Here is a 23,136-nt window from a genome sequence, read left to right as displayed (position 1 = left end):
GCAGGGGGCTGACCCTAGCAAACATTGCTCCTGTGTCCCCAGCCCTTGAATGTCCTGCAGGCATATGTGAGGCACGTGTGTGCAGTGGGGGAGCGTGTTGTTAGCAGCACTCTAGCCTGCCCACTGCAGTTTATATGCACACCAAGTCAGGACTTATTTTTATCTGGGTAGGTTCAGCTTCTGATCAGAGAAGTGGTGAAGTTTGTCTATTGGTTTCCATGGAAACTGTTAGGTAGAGCATCTGCTGTCTGATCAAGCAAGCCTAGGCTGGCGGGACTCTTCTAGAATGCTTTTACCATTTTTACCCAGGAAGACCATCATGCCTGAATGCTTTCCTGTGTATAGCGCAAGGGGAAAGGTCTGAGGGACTAGAATGGCTCCCAGGGAAGAAAAAAAAGAATTGTTTAAAGGCAAGCAAAGTGGGATGGCCATGTCTACTCTGAGAAGCCCTTGGATTTCTGTTTCTAAGCAGCAACAGGGCCTGTGTGATCAAGCAAGGAACTTGGGCTCAGTCTGTCTACTCTGCTTCCTAAGGCCCAGCATGCCCTAGTAGCAAGGACACCTGCTGGCTCCCTACAGAGTAGCTGTCCCCCGTGCTCAGATCCATTCACTTGTACAGGACACAGACCTGACTCCCAGGCAGGGGAAGCTAGTTGAATGCTTGCAAAGTCCGAAATAAAGGCACCAGCGTATGTGGACATGTAAGAAGTGGTTTTATTCCAGGTGTGTTTCATAAAGACGGTGTCCTTTTGGACAGCTGGGTGGCACATGCTTTGGTCAAGAAGAAAAGCAAAAACAGAGTTGGACTGAGTCCCCACACGGGGCAGCTGCCAAGTGCTGAGCGGGTCTGACCCCAGGAAATGGGGAGAGGCCCCCACCAAGGCTCTCTGAGTAGCTGTCCTTACATTCACAGAGAGAAGCCCAGGTTCCTAGCCCCAAAGTCCACGTCGGAACAGGGCCCAAGCCTCTAGAGAAAAGCCTCCGCCTTAGCCTCAGTTCTCTGGACTCTTCCCGGAGGGTCACATGATCCGAGGCCAGGTCTGTAAATAGCAGGGTGTACATAAGACATCGTAACAGGATGGGCGAAGCTCAGTCACTGCCCAGGTGAGGGGCCCCTGTGCTGAGCCCAGGGCTGCAGACATATTTGGCACAGAACAGCTGAGAGGATGCTGGTGAGAGCCAGAGGTGCAAGGAAACTGCTGGAGAACGTTCCAGAACTACAAACCAGGTACTTGGTGTTTAACACCTGGTGATGTACAGGCTGGGCCCCAGCAGAGAGGGAGATGGGGGGCAGAGACCCACATGGCTGGTAGTGCTAGTCCAGAGCAGAGGATCAGATCCTTTGGAAACCAGGAAGCAGGGAAGATCCAGGCTCTACCTCCACCTATGTAATTGCATATGTGTATGCATACGCAATATTCTGGAGACTTTTAGTCTTTCTGGACTGTGTAGACTCCCTATGAATCTCTGGCTGTCTGGTTTATGAAAGACTGGGTGCTCCTGGGGTAAGACTGGTCTCCTTTGGCGGGCTTGCTTTGGTGTAAGAGACCCCAAGAATTCTGGGGTCTTTTACCCAAGATTATGCGGTTGTAAGCCAATGGTGTGGAGGACAGGATCCCAGAATGATAGCAACCTATAGCCTCCGTGTTCTTAGTAGCGGGAGAGTAGAGAGCAGGTTATTCTGCACACAGACAAGAGCCACTAGCCAGCTTTGCAGCCTACTACAACCACTGGCTTTCGGCGAGAGGTCTTTGCATGAAGTTTTGATCTGGGTGGCTTGGTCTCTACTGACTGGGAATGGTTTTACTCCAGAAAGGGGGTCCAATTCCGACTAGCCACCCTGCCCCATGACGCTGTGTTTATAGAGGCAAAGACCTCTGAAAAAGTGGGAGCCCAAAACAGTAAAGATGAGGGTATTTCAGGGTGCATGACTGGGAGCCAGTTAGAGGGGACAGGCCCAAGCGTGAGGTCTTGGCTTGACATATAGCTAAGCGGAAGTGGAGTCTACTTAATAAATTATACCCCAGATCCCTCTCCAGCTTTTTGCTAAGAATGCGGTCACCTAGAGGGGCTGCAGGCATATGCTGGGCTTGGGGCCTGGGGCTCAGGAACAGGAGGATGTCCTGGAAAGAGACCTTGGTTTTCTGGCACATCACAGCTGGCTGCTTCTCTATCCATGGTCTTCCGTGAATCCCCATCCTCTGCTCCCAGGATGCATCCCTCCCTCGCCCGCCCACTGGACGGAGCCTCTCAACCCTTTCTGCTCTCTAGCTGCCTTGCCTTCAGCTTCACGATGCCACCTGTCCTCTTGTGTTGACTTCAGGCTAGCCCCGTGACCCAACTTGGCTCTTCTGCAGGTTTCTGTCCTTGTCTCCCTTGGGCAACAAGGGCAGTGCCCACACACCATTGCCTGGAGCCCCAGTAGGGCCAAGGGAGAAGACAAAGGGCCAGGAGCAGCTGCCACATCTCTGCCCAGGACAGCTGCGTACTAACCATCTCCTCTCCCAGGGTAAGACTGGGGTGGCACAGAGGGCATGGAGCATGCCCCTGCACCCTGTCTGAACTAGCTTTGGAGAAATGCGTGGTTGGGGTGTGTACCGATGACCCAGTAGAAATGTGAGGAGATGGAAAATAGCCCGCTTGACACTCCCCCACCCTAACCCCTTCCGGTCCCCAAGTCTCATGCAGAAGGTACAGGAGGCTGGGGGCTACCCTCATGTGTGTGGCAGCAGTTGCCATTGCTGGGCCTGGGCATCTGCCTGACATTTGTTTGTCACCAGCTGGGCAGGCTTTGTCTCCAGGCAGAGGCCACTGACCGAATGCTGGATGAAAGATCCTTTCCTTCTCCATTTCTGGATGGGAGGGAGAGGGGAAAGGAAGAAGAAAATGATTAGAAATAGCAATATATGAGCTGGGGTGAGCTCTGTGCACAGTGCTCACCCAATGTGCACAAGGCTGCACTCCATGCTCAGCACAGGGCTGAAAAGTAGTTTGTACTTTCATTTCATGAGTGTGTACACAAAATTGCATATGTCTACAACACACAGTGCCCATTTATTTACTGTGTACATGCACACATATGTGTGCGTGCGTGTGTGTGTGCATGTGTGTGTAAGCATGTGCATTTCCCACACATGTGTGTGAGCATGTGTCCTCATGGAGGCCAGAGGTTTTGTGTGTGTGTATGTGTGTGTTTGTATGTGTGAGAGAGCATGTGTCCTCATGGAGGCCAGAGGTTTTGTGTGTGTGTGTGTGTGTGTGTGTGTGTGAGCATGTGTGAGAGCATGTGTCCTCATGGAGGCCAGAGGTTTTGTGTGTGTGTGTGTGTGTGTGTGTGAGTGTGTGTGTGTGTGAGTGTGTGTGTGTGTGAGCATGTGTGAGAGCATGTGTCCTCATGGAGGCCAGAGGTTTTGTGCGTGTGTGTGTGTGTGTGTGTGAGTGTGTGTGTGTGAGCATGTGTGAGAGCATGTGTCCTCATGGAGGCCAGAGGTTTTGTGCGTGTGTGTGTGTGTGTGTGTGAGTGTGTGTGTGTGAGCATGTGTGAGAGCATGTGTCCTCATGGAGGCCAGAGGTTTTGTGTGTGTGTGTGTGTGTGTGTGTGTGTGTGAGTGTGTGTGTGTGAGCATGTGTGAGAGCATGTGTCCTCATGGAGGCCAGAGGTTTTGTGTGTGTGTGTGTGTGTGTGTGTGTGTGTGAGTGTGTGTGTGTGAGCATGTGTGAGAGCATGTGTCGTCATGGAGGCCAGAGGTTTTGTGTGTGTGTGTGTGTGTGTGTGTGAGTGTGTGTGTGAGCGTGTGTGAGAGCATGTGTCCTCATGGAGGCCAGAGGTTTTGTGTGTGTGTGTGTGTGTGTGTGTGTGTGAGTGTGTGTGTGTGAGCATGTGTGAGAGCATGTGTCCTCATGGAGGCCAGAGGTTGGTACCAGTGTCTTCCTGAATCACTTCATCTTATTTGTTGATACAGGGTCTTTCTCTCACTGACCATGGAGCACATCAATTCAGCAAGACTGGCTGGCCAGCAAGCTGCAGGGATCCTGCTGTGTCCCGCTCCCGGGTGGTGGGCTCACAGGCTGAGCCTGGCCTCTTGTGCAGGGACTCCAAACTGAGGTCCTCGTGATTATGCAGCAAGCACTTTAATAGCAGTGAGGTCATCGCCCCAGGCCTTATCCCCCTTCATTGAAAACAGATTCTGTCCCTCTCTGGGTGACCACTTCTGTGGTATAGGATAAAGTTACCCTAGAGATCAAAGGAAGCAACACTCCCATGGGCTGTGTCCAAACTGGAGGTGTGTTTTATTTGACCTGCACGGCGTCATTTTAAAACCACACAAAACACCTGAATTTCCAGTTTTCCTTTGGACACTGGGTTCAGTTTCTATCAGATGGCTGGGCTGAGGCTTCCCCTGATCTCTACTTTCATCAGGGCTCTCACCCTCCAGCTCCTGGACTTCTCTCCCCTAGCAGCTCCTCTACCAGTTCCCTACAGGCACCAAGTTAGTGACCCATGGCCTAGGTGAACCTCTTCTTTATGGGAACAAGGCTTTCTTCTTCCTGCAACCCTACATGCCTGGCCTGGCCTGAACCATGAGTCCTAGTACCTACACCCTCAAGTGGGAAGTGGCCACCACCTTTATAGCCATGCAGTAAGGTGGGGGTGGGACACTGGAGTTCCCCTATGGCAGAGTCACAAAGGGGATCCTATAATTGTCTTCTTCCAAGCTTGACAGTGTAAGGGGGAAAGCTGTTTCCGCAGATCATTTCAGAAAGACCCGGATAGAAGATGGCGTGTTATATGGGATATGGAGAAGAGATATAAGGCAGAGGCTGGGTTTGGAGAAGACTGAATAGCAGCAGATGTCAATGCTCTGTTTCTTGCCTACTTTCCTTCCCTACAGCCATATCCCTTTTCTTATCTTCCTAAGAGGTGACAGAGCTCACGACCATGAGACTGGAGGCCAAAGAGCTCTGGGGGAGATTGTGTTCTCACTGTGCAGCTAAGGGACAGAGAGGAGCTGCACTCAACTGTGGAGACGGTATTATTTAAAATGTGGCTTAGTTTCCACAGGCATACCTGCATCACCAGTTTCTATTTGGATATCTGGTTGCTCTTATGGGCTCTCACATTTGACTCCATTGGCTAAACCTCCAACAATGTCAGTCTAGAAATACTATAGCCTCTTCTCTCGAAGGAGAAGGAGAGGGGCTTCCCCTGGCCCGTGAGGCTTAGGCTTAGCGCTACCTTGGCATGCAGTTCTCACTAATGCAGTAGCTGCCCCTTTTACTTCCCTCATCAGGTCCCTTGAGAGCCGAACCAGGCTCTTCCTTCCCTTCTTGTCCATGATCTGTGCATTCCTTGGCACGGGGAAGCAATGAGCAAATGAATAACCCACTGGTAGAACCCTCCCTTCTACCAGAACTTCTAGGCAGTCTTTCTCACCAGCTCTCTCAGCCACTCAACTCTGAGGTTGTGCAGGCATCATACATGCTCTGGTACTCTCCTATCCCCAGCCTCAGCATTTACATCCTCTGGCAGCACAGCAGTCCATTATTATATGAGCCAGAAACATGGGGGATGGCTGGACTAGAACCTGCTGACGCCATTGTACCCTGTCTCAGGAGCCTCATAGACATGTGAAGCCCAACTGGCATGGGTTGGAATCAAGGCCAATTAGAGACCAGAATCCAGAAGGGACTGACAGTGAGGGAGCTGTTTGTCTGTCCTACATGGTGGTGAGAGATGTGGCACCCAGAGTGCTTGGGGTTGAGGGGAATCACTAGCCGGGCTCGTAGGAACAGAATGCATGCAGCCTGTGACCACATGGATCCTGGGAAAACAGGTTGTCAGGATTGGCAGCAAGGGTCTCTATGGTCCACGGAGTGCTTTTATAGAGAAGTATTAGAATGGGGCTGCTTGGGAAGACACCAGGAAGCTCTGATTTCAACATAGAGGTGTTCGTGGGCTCAAGGCTTTCCTCTCGGGAAGGGGTTGAAGCTCCAGCTGAAGGGCAGACTGCACCAGCCCCACAGCAGGACAGGGCAAAGGCCAAGCCACATGTCCTAGGGCAAAAGCCAGCAGAAGTAGCCAGTAGGCCCAGCAAGCAGGCTAAATCGTGTGCTTCCCTGCCACCTGGCCTCCATTCTCATACACAAAGGCTGGAAGGGAGAACCTGGCTGTTTTTCCAGCACAGAGCAACAAACTGACACTCATCCCTAAAGAAAAATTGACCCAGGCAAAGAAGCAGAGGCGTGGGTGGAAGGCCTGCAGGCCCAGGCTGAGAGCCAGGCCCCTCCTCACCCTTTGCAGGGCTGTAAGCAGGCTGTGCTACCAGCAGGGTGGAGAAGGGCTGCAGCGGCCTGGGCCTTGGATCCCATGCTCTGGGAAACAAGGAGCCCCTTTAACCAGGGGCTGCCTCCTGCAATCTAGTATTTTGTGCTCTGTCACCGGCTGCTGTGTGCCACAGGCAAGTGACAACATTTCTCAGAACATTAGATTTTCCTTCCACAAGTAACCCTGAACTGTTTCCTAGGATACCTCTGAGGCTAGTCACGTGAGCTTGCAAATCACCGTCTCTAGACCTCGGATTCCCAGTGAGCCCAGCAGCCAAGAAACCCTTACTCAGTCTGGTTTATGTCTGTGGGCTCAGGAGTCACACTGAGCCTGGCTACTTCTACTCTTTCCAGCTGTGGGAGCTGATCGCCCGTGTCGAGGGAGCTTCAGTTCACTCACTGCATGGCAGGGCTAGCTGAGAACGATCTTAGCAGGTGGCTGGAGGAAGAGGAAGCTAAAGGATGATTGTGGATGGGAACCGTCTAGCACAGTCTGGGCATCAGAGCTAGTTCGTATTTGAGCTTTGTAGTTGTCATCAAAGACCTGACAAGCAGCGTTAGCAAGACAAATTGTTCCTGCCCCCAGACTGGCAGGACTAATGTTCAACAAACACTTAGCTGCAGTGTCTGCTCATGAGTGAAATGATATGCTGGGCCTAGACGATGCCAGAGGCTTCTCAGATTCTCATTCGAGAGGCTTATCTGGGAGCACACGCCTCAAGTTGGGACTCCTTCGTCAGTGCATAACTGCTCAGTGTCCCTTGGGGCTGCTGGCCATCTGTGCCTGTTGGCGGAGGCTTACCTGCTTGCCTTCTTTAGGGTTACATGATTGTAGTACTACTGGGGATCCGGGGGAAGACATTAAGGTGGAGGTGGCAGCCAGACATTTCCCCTGCTGCTGGATAAGGTGATCACTAAATAACCATGCCTGTAAGACAGGGAGAGGACAGTTCTGGGTGGATAGTTATGGGTGGACGGGTGATGAAGCAAAGAGACCCAGGACTCTCTTCAAACTTCTTACAAATAACTAGAAGCTAAAGGAGAGTATTCATTGCACGGTTTCCATCGTGCTTTACATTGGAAAATGTTCACAGTCAAATGTCAAGATGAGGGAACTCTGCTGGAGCTAACCAGAGGGGCATTAAGGAGGCCCCGAGGGATGCTGGAGAGAGGGAAGAAGGAAGCAGTACAGGACCTGGCTGGGTCTGTGATGGGGTTTCCACAACCTGCCCTAGAGCTGATGCGGGTGTGGCATTCGGGCATTAGCTATGCACGCAGAGTCCCGAAGACCTGCAGCCCACCACACACACCCAGACTCTATTCCAGCATAAATTGGGCAGCATTTCTTCCTTCAGAAGAGGAAGTGAGAGACTCAGAGCTGGAAAGGAACGGGCATGGCAGGAGCAAAACAGGGAGCCCTGGGAAGGAGATTTATGGATGGTATAGAAAGAGGGGACACAAATGAGCAGAGAGAAACCCTAACTACACTCCTGGCTTCCATCCTGTTAGACTCCATCCTGTTCTTAGCCCTAAGCAGCTTACCTGGGCTGGTGGAGGGCTCTTGGCAGACCCTCTGCATATCCCCATTCCAAGCAGGAGGTCACCAGCTGTGTTCTGGCCTTGGGATTCTAAGCAGTTGACTCCTTGCTTAATGACACCAGGGAGCACTTCCTTCACTGGGACACTGAGGAGAAAGGTGGTGTTAGGCTGCTCTCCCTTTTCTCTTGCTTATCCACCCCTTCCTTCAGAGGCCAGCCACAGCTACTGAGGTCTCTGGGTCTGGCAGTCTGGGAAGGCGGTGGGGTGTGGGGTGGTGAGAGCAGGGTTGTAAGAGGCAGAAACAGCCTCAGTCCCCATAGGTTCTTATGGGAGACCTGAGACACAGAGGACCCTGAAGCGACACTCAGGCCTAACCCCTGGACTCCTTAGACCGGAAGTGGACACCTGGGAGTTTAAAGGTGGCTTCAACACCCGACCTCAAAGTGACAGTGAAGGGATGATGTTGGAGAGGCTGACTGAAAATATATAACCATGTAGATATGTTTAGTCTCACTGTGATTAAAGAACGCATGTTAGAGAACAATCATTATTTGCTTCCCATATATCTGTGTGTGTCTGTGTGTGTGTCTGCCCTTGCTTCCCCCAGTGCTCTCCTTTAAGCAGGATTACCATTGGACCTCACAATGCCTTCATAGAAATAGATGTGGCATTCACTGCTCAAGTTGCCTTACTCCACCTACTAGAGGGTTGCTACAGCATACTATTTTGGTTAGAATGCTTCCTTCCATTCGCCTGAAGTTACTGTAAGGAGTCTACAATGGCCACTATGTGACTAGCGTCTTATAATGGAGCGATGCAGTCTGCACTGCTGTTTGGGACAGCCCTAGTGAAAGTAACGGATTAGCAGGCCAGCTGAAACTGGGCCTGGACGCAGAGCAGCACTGTGGCAGGACTGCCGGCCGGCCTTGCAACGTGGAAGCTCTTTTAGCCTTCTCAGACTTTGTGGTACCCACCTGAGTCATGTGGGCAATCTAAGAATCCATGTGGAGGGGTATTGACATGAGTCTGACCTACTCCTGGCCCCTCCCCCTTTGACCTGGAGCTGAGCCAGCTAGATAGGAAGAAGCCACAGAACCAATCGCAGGAACCACGTTCTACTGATATACGGGGCACACTTAATACAATGCCCTATCTTGGGAAGGGTTCAGGTTTGGGTTAGAGCACTTCTTTGCCTGGGGCGGAGAGGTCTGGGGTGTGGAGAGGAAGGACCTAGTTCGATCTCCCCAGAATCCCTCACCACAGGGTTCCTCAGTTCCTCTAGCTGGTCCAGTGTCCAAAATGCCATCCAAAATGTAGGCACCTTGACAGTGGGAAGACACTGCTACTCTCAATTCCTTGGTGTCTCAGATGTGCCACATGAACAAGTATGGGTTCCTTGCCCTTCAGGAAGAGGCACACTTACTACATTCTCATGACTCAATGTTCCGCATCTCTCAATTAGGGGCCAGAGGGACTGAAGCTACTTAGCTGCCAAGTTGCTTCCAAGGAGGCTGGTGTAGCTTGGGTTGTTGTTGTTCAGGAATTTCTGAGAAATTCCCAGCAGTCGGATTGGGCTTACTGCTTTTCAGGCAGGCTCTATTTGGAACTTTGAGTTATATTATCTGGGTTCAGCATCTAGCTGTTCTCCAGGACTTGGCTGCAACGTAACAATAGGAACTTTCCAGGCATTGGATATGCCCTCGGAGAACAGATATGTCCTCCTTGCAGAACTTGTAGGCAGTGAGGATGGAGTAGCTCAGAAAGCCACAGACAGCACCCTTGAGAAAGAAGCAACAGGGGAAGGAGTGGCTCCCCGGCTGCGTGTTCTACAGGAAGAAGGCTAACTCCACACACTCCCAACCCTTATCCACCAGAGTTTATTCGCTCAAAAATGTTCATCTTAAAAGGCGTTTATGGGGGTTGGGGATTTAGCTCAGTGGTAGAGCGCTTGCCTAGGAAGCGCAAGGCCCTGGGTTCGATCCCCAGCTCCGAAAAAAAGAACCAAAAAAAAAAAAAAAGGCGTTTATGCGGTGTCTATTTTTTGATAGGCACTATTCTAGGGACCAGAGGAGAGCCAGGGACAAAAAGGGTGATGGCTTCTTGACTTCTGCCTCAGGGAGCTTCTAGGCAAGTTCAGGAGATGACATCAAATTATCCAGTGTGTGTGTGTGTGTGTGTGTGTGTGTGTGTGTGTGTGTGTGTGGGAGAGAGAGAGAGAGAGAGAGAGAGAGACAGACTGATGTAGGCTTCAGGGGAATGTCAGGGAAGACTGCCACTGCCAATTTAGTGTTTAGACAAAGTGAGCCCAAGGAGGGGAACAAATGAGTCAAAATCTAAAGAAGGTGAGGAAATGAGCCATTGACCAAGACGCCAGAAAGGATTTAGAATCAGGAAGAAGGGACCTGGTGGCCCACCCTGTCACCATCATGGTGCTGTCTTTCCTCCCTCAGCCCCCTTCCAAGTGTATGGCCCAAACAGCCACAAGCGTATTTGCATTTTTGCTTCCTCTCCGCTACAGCAGGCATTTCCCCGTGCATTTTTGGTCTCTGTGATTACATACTAATGGATGCATAATATTTGTTTAAATGGCTGTAGCCACTGGGCCAGCGTAAGCGGTAGCTGCATCTCATTTTCCCACAGCAGGGTCTGCGGTCAACAGCTCTGTGCTCTGATGACTTTATCTCCTTGGGATGAGTTTCTAGCAGAGAGAGAGCAGGGTCAAAGGTGAGGAAAGCAGCGTGGCCTCAGCTGCATGATGCTGTGTGGTTTTCCTTTGGAGACAATATATCCATTTCAGTCGGGGAGGCAGTCTGTAAAAATGCAGCCCCATCACGCCTGACTGATAATTCTCAGTAATGCCTCCTCTCAGAAGGAAGAGGAACACTGGCAGCTGGAGGATACAGACTCAGGGCATGGCAGGTCACTGGTCCCCACCGTGGAAGAGGCTGCACTCACGTGAGCTCGGGATAGACGTTCTCCAGGTACCAGCGGAAGGACTTACAGTCCATCTTCTTCCTCTGTTCGATCCGTGTGGCCACACTGAAGGGAAAGAAAACAGGGCAAAGGCCATGATGTGGGGAGGGAGGCCCCAGGGGACCACAGAAGGAGACCAGTCCCCCTTTCCATATGTCTCAGGTGGTCTATACTAACATCTGACCTGAACACTCAGTTCTCCTATATCTCCTCTGTCTTCTCGGTTTCTCCCTGAGCTCACAGGACCACACTTCACCCTCAGCCTCTTACTCCCCGAGAACCCGTTAGCATGTACAAACTGTCCCGGTCTTTTACAGAGGACAGAGGATTTCATCAACTTCCAGTTTAGGAGATAGGGTCTAATGAGAAGAGCGAGCTGTGAACATCTTTCAGGAGTCTGACAGGTTGCAGCCTTCTGATGTGCTGTTGGGACGTGTGCTTGAATCTCACCCTTCTCAGCTGTCCTCTAAGGACCTTTGTAGCCCATCTGAGTAAGCTAGGCCTCAGCTGCTCCCCTTGGATTTTTGTGAAGATCAAAAGGAGATCTGGGGACATGCAGGGCTTAGATGAGACTAGGGCCTCAGGAAATATTAAGCACTCAGTGGCTTGTCTTTTTCTTTCTAAGGATAGATAGAAATAAATAAGTGTGTGTATGCGCAGGAGGGGGGATTCGTTTATAACTGATCACTAACAATGCTTTCAAACTTCTCTGACTACGAAATTAACAAGGAGAGCAGACACCTTCAATCCCACGGACACACGGGTGGGTGCACATCTACACGTGCATACCCAATGGAATCAGCCTCAGAAGATACTACATTCCACAGATAGCCATCAACCCCTGATTTTCTAGTCTGTCTGGCACAACATTCATCGGTCGTTCCCATCTCATCTTCTCCTTTAATGCTGATTCACCAAAGTGATTTCATAATCCATCTGCATTTCCAAAATGCTTAACCAGACGATGGCCATCGCAGGCCATGACCGGAAAGAAGGCTGACAGATCGCAGGTTTGGATATCTGTGGAGGGAAACCTGCATTGTCCTCTTAAGACAACCCTTTCGTAACTGCTACCTCAGATGCTGCTCTTCCTGAGGGCAGCTTTGAATAGGCGACACTTTCAACTTTCATGGGGACACTTCCCTTGTTATCTGTCTCCGGGAAGCATGTAGGACCAGGGTCTATACCCTCCCTCCCAGAGCTCAGAGGAGCCAGAAGGCCAGGACTCAGTTACTAGGGAGACTGAGATATCCAGTATGCACCTACTTCATACTTGCCTGGCTGTGCAAACAAGGGTCGGGGGAGACAGACAGGGGAGTCAGAGGGACCCACCTGCCAAAGGCCTTCCCGATGGCCGAGGGCCGGGCCTCATAATAGTATTGCTTGTACTCGTCCATCCATACCTCTGCGGTCCTCTTTGTATTCCTAAGAGCAGAGAAAGGGCAAAACAAAGGCATCAGACGGGGGTGGTCAAGGTGGGTCAGTGTGAGTTCTTACAGCTTTTAAACACGCTGTGGAGACTTAACCCACAGCCCCATGTCTGCAGGCAGGCACTATGCCACTAAGCTCAAACCTCGGACCCCTTACTTTTTTTTTTTTTTTTCGGAGCTGGGGATCGAACCCAGGGCCTTGTGCTTGCTAGGCAAGCGCTCTACCGCTGAGCTAAATCCCCAACCCGACCCCTTACTTTTAATGAAATTTGGTCACACTATGCTACCTGGGCTGGTCTTGAACTCACTCTGTAGACCTCGAAGGCCTTGAAACGTCAATCCTCCTGCCTTAGCCTTTGAGGTAGCTGGGATTGCAGGCCTGTATGATCAGGCCTGGCTGTTTGTCGATTAACAAGAAGAAAAAAAAGATGGGCTCCATCTGTGCAGTAAAGAGCAACAAGAATCCCAGCTTTACAGGCAAAACAATACTGGCTCAGGGTAAAATGAATCTTATAGTCTGTCCTGTCAGTGATCTGTCAGGACCCATGACAGCTCTCTACTCAAAGGAATCTGTTCTATTGAAAGACCTGTTATGTGGACAAAAGGGACGCACGCAAGAATAGTTGCCTAAGAAAACACTGGCAGCAAAATAAATGCCTTTCAGTAGGAAAATATTTCTAAGCAATGGAGAGTGAGGCAGTCTTGGAAAAAGACCAGGGTTAGTGATACTGATGAGGACGGACAGCTGTGACACAGTGCCAGAGAGCCACGCCCCTGGAAGGGCACATGATGACCACCCGCCAAGACAAACATAAGGGTCTCTATACAAACTATACATGAGAATGCATCTGAAGTCTAACATGGTAGTCCAGCCACCTACTAAGAGCAGATGGTTCTACTTAAAGGCTTCAATAGCTGCTTCTGAAAAGACAAGCGGGCAGATGGGAGCGAGAAAGAACGAAGATGGCTTTCCCTTTCTTCTTGAATATGATAAAGAGTTATTATCATAAATATGTTATGAATATCATCTGCATGTCAAAATTGGTATTGGTTCTGACTGTGTGTTTGCAGTAACTATGACTTTTACTATGAAAGTGGGGTGCAAGGGGGCTAGACAGATGGCTTGTTGCTATTATAGAGGGCTTGGGTTCAGTTTTCCACATAACTATTTGTAACTCCAGTTCCAAGAGATCTTGGCACCTTCATCTGGTCTCCTCAAGCATCAGGAATGCACATGGCATCCGTCCCTAAATAAATCTTTTTGTTTTTGTTTTTGTTTTTTAATGGGGTGGGAGAAGTGAAACAAAACAAAAATCATTCATTTAGTTAGATGTGGAAAGCACTGGTCCGACCTATACAAACCAGCATGGCTACGTGAGGGGAAGACGTGACCTTAGCAGGACAGCTCCCTGGCCCCCAACTCCTCCATCAGGTCACAGGGTGGTCTTCCAGGACACTGTTCCCTCTCCTGTGAGACCCAGCGTCCTTTGTGGCTGGGGATATGCATGGTTGGCTACCAAGTCAAGTCAACGTGGGGGCATTGGCAGCCATGACCAACAACTGAGGTTCAAGGAGTAAGGACAGCAATATATCGGCTACTTGGCCATTTGTCTAAGACTTGTGGAGAAAGGAATTTGAGACAAGAGAGACCTAGGGGCAATGCTCCAAGTTCGTCCTCTCCCCTCAGAAATACCCAGAGTGTCAGACCTGGGCTGGCAAATGGAGAAACTGAGCCTGAGATCCAGGTTGCAACCCAAAGGCACATGAGAGTGGCTAGCTGGGGTGTCTAGAGTGAGGGGAATCCCAGGCTTCCTCCAGGGTGTTTCCCATCCGGACCTACCTGATATAGGTTAGGGCATTGCCTTCAGGGAAGTTGTAGGGATGCCGCTTCCTGAAGACATGGCCCACTCGGCTGCAGGGCACAATCTCCAAGCTGCCACCACACATCCATACCCTGAAGGAGAGTTCTGTAGGAGATGACAGCGTCAGAAGAAGAGGAGGGATCCCTCCAGGTGATGGTGGGAAGAAGGGAAGGGGATAGATTTCTTTCTCTTTGTCTCCTTGAAAGTACATGCTGGGATGTGAGCTCTTGTGGTAGATAAAAAGAGGTATTTCCTTATACACGCTCACACCATGCACACACATATACCCTGTGCATGAGCCCCAGGAGAGCAGTGGAGAAAGCTTTGAAGGAACAGAAACACAGAACACAGGCGGGAGACAGGCACCAAATGACAGCATCTCCTCCAGCCCACGGGTACAGGCTCCAGCCAGACCCGAGTTAGGAAGACCAAGCTTCTTGCAACAAGTTGGAGATTCAATGGGGGAAGACTCCTAACAGCTCGCAGAGGAATATAGGAAGACTCCTAACCTCTGGGCCCCCCCCACACACATACACACACCCCTACACCTATATACCACTGTTATGTATGTTAGTGAGGTCACCTCATCTCACTCAGCCCGTATGACCTTGTTTTGTCTGCTCTGGTACTTGCTATGCAGCCTACAGTGCAGGCTGGCTTTAAAGTCTCAGAAATCCTCCTGCTTCAGCATGAGTGCTTGGGTTAACACGAGTGTCACTTTTTCTTGTTTTATTTGAGATGGAGGTCTGTATTGCTCAAGTTGTTCTTGAACTCCTGAACTCAAGTAATCGTCCTGCCTCACCTTCCCCAATACTGAGATAAAGGATACACATTATTGATCACAGTTCTGGGTTTTGTTCTGTTTTGTTCTGTTCTGTTTTGTTTTGTTTTATTTTGTTTTAAGCCTCTCCAGGATCACTAAACTACAAAGTTGAAACATTGCAATACAAAGTTCATACTTAGCAAGGCACACATCAGGTTTTTCCCCCTCTCTTTAACTAGTATGTGTTTGTGTGGTATGCACATGTTTGTAGCTTTCTGGGCACAATGGTATATAGGTGTGTGTGTGTGTGTGTGTGTGTGTGTGTGTGTGTGTGTGAGTGTGCGCGCACACACACACATGTGCATGGGACAAGAGGTTACTGTCAGGAGTCTTCTCCCATTTGCTTTCCGACTTACTCACTGAGGCAGGGGTTCTCGTTGATACAACTCCTGCTGGCCAGGTGGTTCTGGGGATCCCATCTGTACATTTCAAAGACTGATATGTGGGCCACCACAACCACTTGGCATTTATGTGGGTTTTGGTGATTTGAACTCTGGTTCTTATAACTTCGTGACAAGAACTTTGTGCACTCCCTAGCCCAAGCCACACTTGAGTGAAATTCTTCAGTTCATTTGGTAAATGTTAACTGAGCATTTCTTATGTGTTGTGCACTGCTCTAGATTCTCATGGGGGGGGGGCAAAATCATAAAAATGAGGAACCAAAACTACAAGCAAACAAGATTATGTGAAGAACAGTGATAAACTCAAGGCAGGAAATGCAGGGCCTGAGAGGGACAGTGGAGTTGGGGGTGTGGGGCTAAATTTTAATTAGGATTACTAAAGAGTTTTTCTTTTATTATTATTTTATTTTGTATGTGTATGGGAGTTTTGTCTGCATGTATGTCTGTGTGTCAGATGCATGCCTGATGCTCGAAGAGGCTAGAAGATAGTGTTAGATCCCCTGGAACTGGAGTTAGAGACAGTTGTGAACTGCCATTGGGTGCTGGGAATCAAACCCGGGTCCTCTGGAAGCGTAGTCAGTGCTCTTAACCGCTGAGCCATTTCTCTGGGCCCTGATCTGAAAAATTTTCAACTGAAAAGGGGACACTAGAGCAGAGAGCCGAAACTGGCAAAGATTTGAAATGGGTCACGAAAGTCTCAGGGGAAGGATTTTCCAGAGGGTCAAGAGCCCAGAGGAATAGGCACAACCTGTGAGTTCTGGGCAACCAAGGCCTGTTGAGTGAGGCAGGGCGTGAAAAATGAGAGAGGAGAGTGGAGTGTATGCATGGGCTTCTATGAAGGAGCCAGCAATAGAGCTCTGGTTGTCGCTGTGAAGGACGTGAGAGTCCTTGCAGAATTTGAGCAGAAGAAACCCTAAAGTGACCTTCAAGGTTTGGGCATCTGCCAGCCCCACTCCTGGTGGCTTCTGAGCTCCCGTTTGTGGATGTCTCAGGGGATATGGGTGCATGGCTCAGTTTGGGTGGCTCCTGTCTTTCAACAAAGGAATAAAATAAAAAGTTCAAAGCCATCAGAGATAGGAGTCTCCAGGCTCAAAACTGGCCCAGCACCTGACCCTCTGAGGGCCACAGCCAGCCAAGACACTTCTTTGAATTTCTTCTGAGGAACAGAAGCCTGGCCAGAACCTCTCTCAGCTCTGCCTTTCAAGTTCCCCCAGCCTGGGAGCCCTTGCCTCAGGCAGAGTTTGAAGAGAGCTATTTGATCATTCACTGGCTTCTCTCTCAGTTCCCAGCCTGTTTTAAAAAAAAAAGAAAGAAAAAAGAGAGAAATGTCTGCATGCAGGAAGGCTAGGCCTTTTCTAGCCTGCTGGGCCTGCCTCAGCTTCACAGTAAAACTATTTTGCCAAACCTTCAGGCTGAGACCAGGACGCAAAGCAGGTCACTGGGACTGCAAACACAAGAAACCGGGTGATGATGCATGAGTCACAGTGCCTCACCTCACAGCATCTACTCATATGAGTCTGCCTATATACTCCGAGAGTGATCGGAGGGGAAAAAAAGCCTGCTCCTGTTTCCACATGGTTAGATAGTGCACCTGTTTTCCCCATGCTGCAGGAGAGGACAAGGTTCTTGCCCTAATATCTCGCACAGGCCTTGAGAATACCTCACCACCACTCAGGGACTCTGCTGTGAAAGACTGTCACACATGGCACTTTCTGACTGAACTCAGGAAGACAACACCACTACTGGTACCCTAGTGTCACTTGGGTGGGACACCACCAGCCCTATCTGCTACTCCAGAAACCTGGTCAGGTAAGGGAGACTGTGAGGGGAGCTTTGAGAGAAGGACCAGACAACTACCCTTGCTCCCAAAGACCGTGGAATAGACTCTGCCCTCCTAGGTTTCTCTGGGAGGCTCCTGTTTAGACTGATAGAGCCCTATTGCTTCCTTCCTGGCACCCAGGAGCGGCCAGTAGGAGGCAGCAGCAGCTAGAGATTAGTGAGGGGCAACACCTCCACACACCCATGAGAATGCAGGGCCAGCCAAAGGCTGCTTGCTTCTCCATCTTTCAGACCTGGGAATGGCTAGCTACAGCTCCCTGTGGCCACAGTGCCACCCAGGACTGTGCTGGCTAGCTAGTCTTCATATCTGGTCCACATTGTATATGAATCCTGTGAACACCCAGGCAGGGAGCTGCATTTACACTGTGTGTGTGTGTGTGTGTGTGTGTGTGTGTGTGTGTGTGTGTGTGTGTGTCCTGATGTACACACAGTCTCATGACTATTTACTGGAACCCTGCAAAACAGGGTTCTTTCCTTCTTTTGTTGTTTCTTTTGTTTATTTGTTTCTTTTTGGTTTTTTCCCATGGGACTAAACTGAGGTTATCCAAGTTGGCGTCTTCTCCCAGTGACCCAGAGCAGAAATGCTTGAGCCTGGGCTCCAACCTCAGTTGGTGGCACTCTGAGGAAGCTCAGTCAGCTACTTCCTCCCTTGTTCTGTTCCATCTCCCTCTTGCTGTCCCAGGCAGCCCAGGAGGTGCCATCCTCCTGGGTCTGATGGTCTCACACACAGTGATAACAGCCATGGCTTCATTTCTATTCAAAACAAGCTCTGGAGGAAACCGGGTCCCAGAGAGGCTTAATTTGCCCCAAATCAAACAGGCTGAAGAAGCCCAGTCAGAGCCTGTACACTGGCTTTTGCCTCCATATTATATAGCATCACCATGTGCTACTCCCTACCTCTTCTGGAAGAGAAGCAGCCACATAGTTAACCTGTGTCCAGTCATTACTGTTCCTATACAGACATCTAGCCATTTGGCCACAAACTCCCCTGGACACCTACACTGTTTTCATCTAGCTGAACAGATCACTCTCTGTGTTTTTTTTTTTTTGTTTGTTTGATTGTTTTTTGTTTTGTTTTTTTTCCCGGAGCTGAGGACTGAACCCAAGGCCTTGCACTTGCTAGGCAAGCGCTCTACCACTGAGCTAAATCCCCAACCCCTTGTGTTTTTAAAATCAGGTAAATGGAGACAGTTACCTCAGAGGGTCCTTACACTGATTAAACGACTTAAAACAATGTCATATCTTTAAGAGCAGGGCCTGAAGTATAGACCGCTCCGTCTAAGCTTCAGTGTTGCTCTGGTGGCTTACTATTATTAATTTATTGACTCACCAAAATTCTCTCCTCCCCAAATGTCCATCTGGGCATCATACTTTCCCAAGTGGTTAAACCAGGACTTGTCGATCACGAAGATTCCTCCAGCTATAACAGGTGTCCTGAGAGACACAGAGAATGAAGTTGCAACCTTGAAATGTGGAAACCAGGATCCTCCCTTCTGGCTTCAAGTCCCATCCCACAGAGTCACTGAGGCAGGAGGCCTGGCCAGCTCTCAGGGCTGTCACAACTGTCCCCATGGTCTCAGTCTTCTCTGTTCCTATAGGCAGGTCTGAGGGCTCAAACAGAGTCAGCTCCTAGACTGGACACCCTTGGGAGCCCTAGTGATGATACACACTCCAAAGAGCCTCCCAGACCCCTGGCCTAGGAAGGAGGGCTCCCCGCAGAGGACACAGCAGGCTGACCTGATGGGTTTGGTGGGATCTGTCCGGGTCATCTTCTGCTCCAGTGGGATCTGCTCCCACTTGAAGTGCAGACTCCAGTCGAATCCTACAGGCAAAGTAGAGTGAGAGTGGGCTCAGGAGGAACCCCCTGGGCTTTGGACTTTCTTCTCCACTCTTTAGTTTCTTCTGGTCAGACTGGGGTGGCAGAAGCCATTGTTCCACTACTCACATAGAAACATGTGCCTACCTCACATGCTGCCCGCCTACTAAGAAGACAAATGCTACAAAGGTGGAAAAATAAGATGAGGTATCCATCTTATAGCAAGGTTGGTCAGCCAGGCTCACCCACTGGCTGCCTTTGGAGCAGGGATCCGAATGAAGAATACCATCCATATATGGACATCTGGGAAGAGGGAAGTCCAGACATGGGCAGCAGCAAGTGGGTGCTGGTTTGATTATGAGAATGTCTTCCATAGGCTTATCTATCTGAACTCTCGGTGCCCGGATGAAACTGTTCTGGAAGGATTAGGAGCTGTGGCCTTGTTGGAGGAGGTATGCCCCTAGGGTGGGCTTTGGGGTTTTAAAAGCGCACGCCAGGCCCAGTGCCCTCTCTCTGCCTCCTGCTTTTGGGTCATCTGTAAGCTCTCAGCTACAACTCCGGCACCATGTGTGCTTGCCTGCTGCTGCCACACTTCCCGCTGTGATAGTTATGGACTCATCCTCTGAAACCATGAGCCCCAGACCAGTGCTTCCTTTTATAAGTTGCCTTGGTCACGGTGTGTTGTCACAGCAATAGGAAAATAGCTAAGACAAAGTACAATGGCCCTGAGGTGACTTCTCGGAGGGAAATGGCTGGCTTCCCTTAGGATCTTACCCAGCTTCAAGGTCTAATTCCTGGTTGGGTCCACTCAGTGGGTAACCAAGTCCTAGAGAAGACTTGCCTAGCTCCAGTAACAGACTTTCAAGAGCAGCAATATCCAATAGGACCTTCTGTATGACAAATATGTTTTATATCTAAATGGCTCAGTGGGGTCACCAAAACCTTGTGTGGCTGCCAAAACTGAATATGGGTTAAACACTTGAAATGTAGCCAGGACAACTAAGGAGTTTAATTGTAAATCTTATTTAATATTAATTAATTTAAAGAGACACATGTAGCTACTGTCACCTGAATTAGGTAGCTCAATGCCAGGCTCTGCGGTTGTCAAAAAGGACAATAAAAGCAAGCCACCAACTCAAGCCACATATTCCATCTAAAACAGTCCAGAAGAGGCCAGGACAGAGATTGAGAGGACAGGACAGGTTGAGACCTTCCTAATGCTGTGACCCTTTAATACAGTTCCTCATATTGTGGTGGACCCTCCCCCCCCACCATAAAGTTATTTTGTTGCTACTTCTTAGCGGTAGTTTTGCTATTGTTATACATTATAGTGTAAACATCTGATATGCTCAACCCACAGGCTGAGAAGCACTGGGCTAGAGCAATCGCTCAGCAGATAAGAGCATTTGAGGCTCTTCAGAGGAGAACGTCCATTTCCAGTATGCACATGGTGGTTCATGACCATCTGTAACTCCAGTTTCAGGGGATCAAATGCCCTCTTCTGACCTCTGTGGATAGCGCATGTACAAGGTACATATACATGCATGTACAATAAAAATAAACAAATTATCTAAAAAACAGCCCAGGAGTCACATGAAAACAACATGAAGTTAATTTGAATAAAACAGTCTTAATACAGTCTATCTAAAACATTTCCGCATGCAATCAACACAAAACACCAAATGAGATGGTTTACACTTGTCCCCACTAGAATCCTAACCACTGCTGTGGGTTTTATATACTTAATAGCCCAGAGCAAATCTGACTAGATGATTTTCAAGGCTCAGTGGCAAATGTGGTGAATGTGAACCACGTGAATGGTGGCCTCTGGGGTGTGTGTTAGGAATCCAGGAGAGGCCACAGGCTCTGTTCTTCCTGTCCAGACAACTTCTCTCCACAAGACTTCCCTTAGGCCTTTGGCTAAGTTCCCTGAACCAGCAGCACTGGGGAGGAGTGTGTCCGTGATGAGGGGAAGGAATGACTGACTAGCTAGCCCCACCTCTGACATATGTAAAGCGCTTACAACCCCAGTCTCTCCTTCTGCCTCCTCATCTTCTCCTGGGAAGAATTGGCAGAGTGAGACCCTTGAACCAGGGTTTTCCCCTGCTTTTGCCTGCCTCTCTTCAAGCCCAGAGGCCCTTCCTGAGGAGCAGGACCCACCTCCTCGAAGATCTGCAGATGCTGCCAGGTAAGCAAAATTGTCCAGGCTGATGACGTCAATGATGGGGCTCACCACACGGGTGTGGTCCTAGAAGAGGAGGATTGGAAGGTGTGAGGTCAGGGGTTTCTACACGAGGCCCAGCTGACTGCTCTGCAGAGGGACTTCTGGAACATGGGGTGCTACAGTCTCCCCAGGCTCTTGGAGGACCCTAGGCTGGACTAGATCACCACACACACCTATCTCCAGGCACAGCATTACTCTTTCTTCACTTCCTCTCATGTCATTTTGAGCCCTCCTGGGCTATCTCCTGCTCCGTGATTTCCTCTCTGACTGCTGCTGGCTACAGTCACCATCATGGTCTCAACCATCCTGGGACAGTGACTCAGTCGCTGCACAGGCTGGCTCTGCTGCCACAGCTCTGAGGCATTCTGTTCTCTGCTATTCACCTCTCTACCTTCTGGAGTTGAATCTCCTCAAATGGGCAACAACAGGGGAGGGCCCGGGACTCTAGGGTTCTGCTTTAAAGTCAGCCATCTCCCAGAACACAAATCCAATTTTGAAACACTGGTGTATAATACAAATGTTCCTGATTTCTTGAGTGGGAGTAAATCATGGTGTATACCCCAGGAAATCCTAACTACAGTTGGTAAGCTTTTTTTTTTTTTTTGGTTCTTTTTTTCGGAGCTGGGGACCGAACCCAGGGCCTTGTGCTTCCTAGGTAAGCGCTCTACCACTGAGCTAAATCCCCAGCCCCGTTGATAAGCTTTTTAACACTCCACTGAACAGCCTCTTTCCCCCAACCCCATTCTGCTTCCAGTTCTTTTTAAAAAAGATTTATTTATTTACTATTTATATAAGCACACTGTAGCTATCTTCAGACACACCAGAAGAGAGCATCAGATCCCATTACAGATGGTTGTGAGCCACCATGTAGTTGCTGGGAATTGAACTCAGGACCTCTGGAAGAACAGTCAGTGCTCTTAACCACTCAACCATCTCTCCAGTCCTCTGCTTCCAATTCTAATACCCTCTCATCCAAGCCAGATGTGATGGCACACACCTGTTTACTCAAGCAATCGGAAGCCTGAGGTAGAAGGATGGTGTGTTCAAGGCCAGCTGGGCTACACAGCAAGACAACAATGACAAAGTGACAAAGCCACTCTAAAATGTTTCTTTACATCTATTTTTCCTACCTACCTACCTACCTACCTACCTACCCACCCACCCACCCACCCACCCACCTACCCACCCACCCACCCACCCACCTACCTACCTACCTACCTACCTACCTACCTACCTACCTACCTACTTACCTTCCTACCTATTTATTTACATGTATGTATGAACCTGTTATAACACGCATGTATGCTGCATTCAGTTCTCCTCATCTACCCTGTGGGTCCCAGGAATCAAAGTCAAGCCCTCAGGCTCAGTGGCAAGCACCTTTACTCCCTGGCTCCCAAGCCCCACTTTGCATAATTGGAAACCCCTTAATTCACTCATGGCTTGGCTGTTCAAAGCCTGGACAACGGCTGACAAGAGAAGCGACTGTACCTTTTCTGTGCTACCTAGGGAACCAGCCTCTCCCTGTTGAGATAGAGTTCACATGCTACAAAGTTGATAATTTGTATTTAAAAGTATAATTCAGAGAACTTCGGTATTCACACAGTAGACTATCACCATCTCGTTTTAGAACACTTTATCATCCCCTCCCTTAGAAACAAAACAAAACAAAACAAATAAAACAAACAACAAACCAAACCCAGCCTACTTTCTATTTCTATGGATTTTCTAACTTTGGACCTGTCCTACAGATGGGATCATATACTATATGGCCTTGTTGACTATCTTTCATTTCTCAGGTTTTCAAAGATGATATACATTGTAACTAATCTCAGTGCTTGGTTTTTCTGGCTGGATAATATTCTATTATATGGATATACCATAGCCTCTTGGCTACTTTAGCAA

At 49.4% G+C, this 23,136-nt stretch overlaps 1 protein-coding gene across 1 annotated transcript in view; it reads right to left on the bottom strand.

Annotated features, from left to right (window-relative positions):
• Positions 1–692: 692 nt before the first annotated feature.
• Galnt16 (polypeptide N-acetylgalactosaminyltransferase 16) overlaps positions 693–23,136 on the bottom strand; it is an 81,263-nt gene continuing 58,819 nt past the window's right edge. The window contains 9 exon segments of the mRNA NM_001100863.1: positions 693–2,852; positions 7,127–7,252; positions 7,867–8,008; positions 10,819–10,902; positions 12,169–12,261; positions 14,107–14,233; positions 18,522–18,625; positions 18,929–19,013; positions 21,168–21,255. Coding sequence (NP_001094333.1) covers positions 2,715–2,852; positions 7,127–7,252; positions 7,867–8,008; positions 10,819–10,902; positions 12,169–12,261; positions 14,107–14,233; positions 18,522–18,625; positions 18,929–19,013; positions 21,168–21,255 — 987 coding nt within the window. The 3' untranslated portion in view covers positions 693–2,714.

The sequence above is a fragment of the Rattus norvegicus genome, chromosome 6 (assembly GCF_021556685.1).
Source record: "Rattus norvegicus strain SHRSP/BbbUtx chromosome 6, alternate assembly SHRSP_T2T, whole genome shotgun sequence".
Taxonomy (NCBI): domain Eukaryota; kingdom Metazoa; phylum Chordata; class Mammalia; order Rodentia; family Muridae; genus Rattus; species Rattus norvegicus.
The sequence above is the reverse complement of the archived record's forward strand: the minus strand, read 5'-3'. Positions and strand labels throughout refer to the sequence as shown.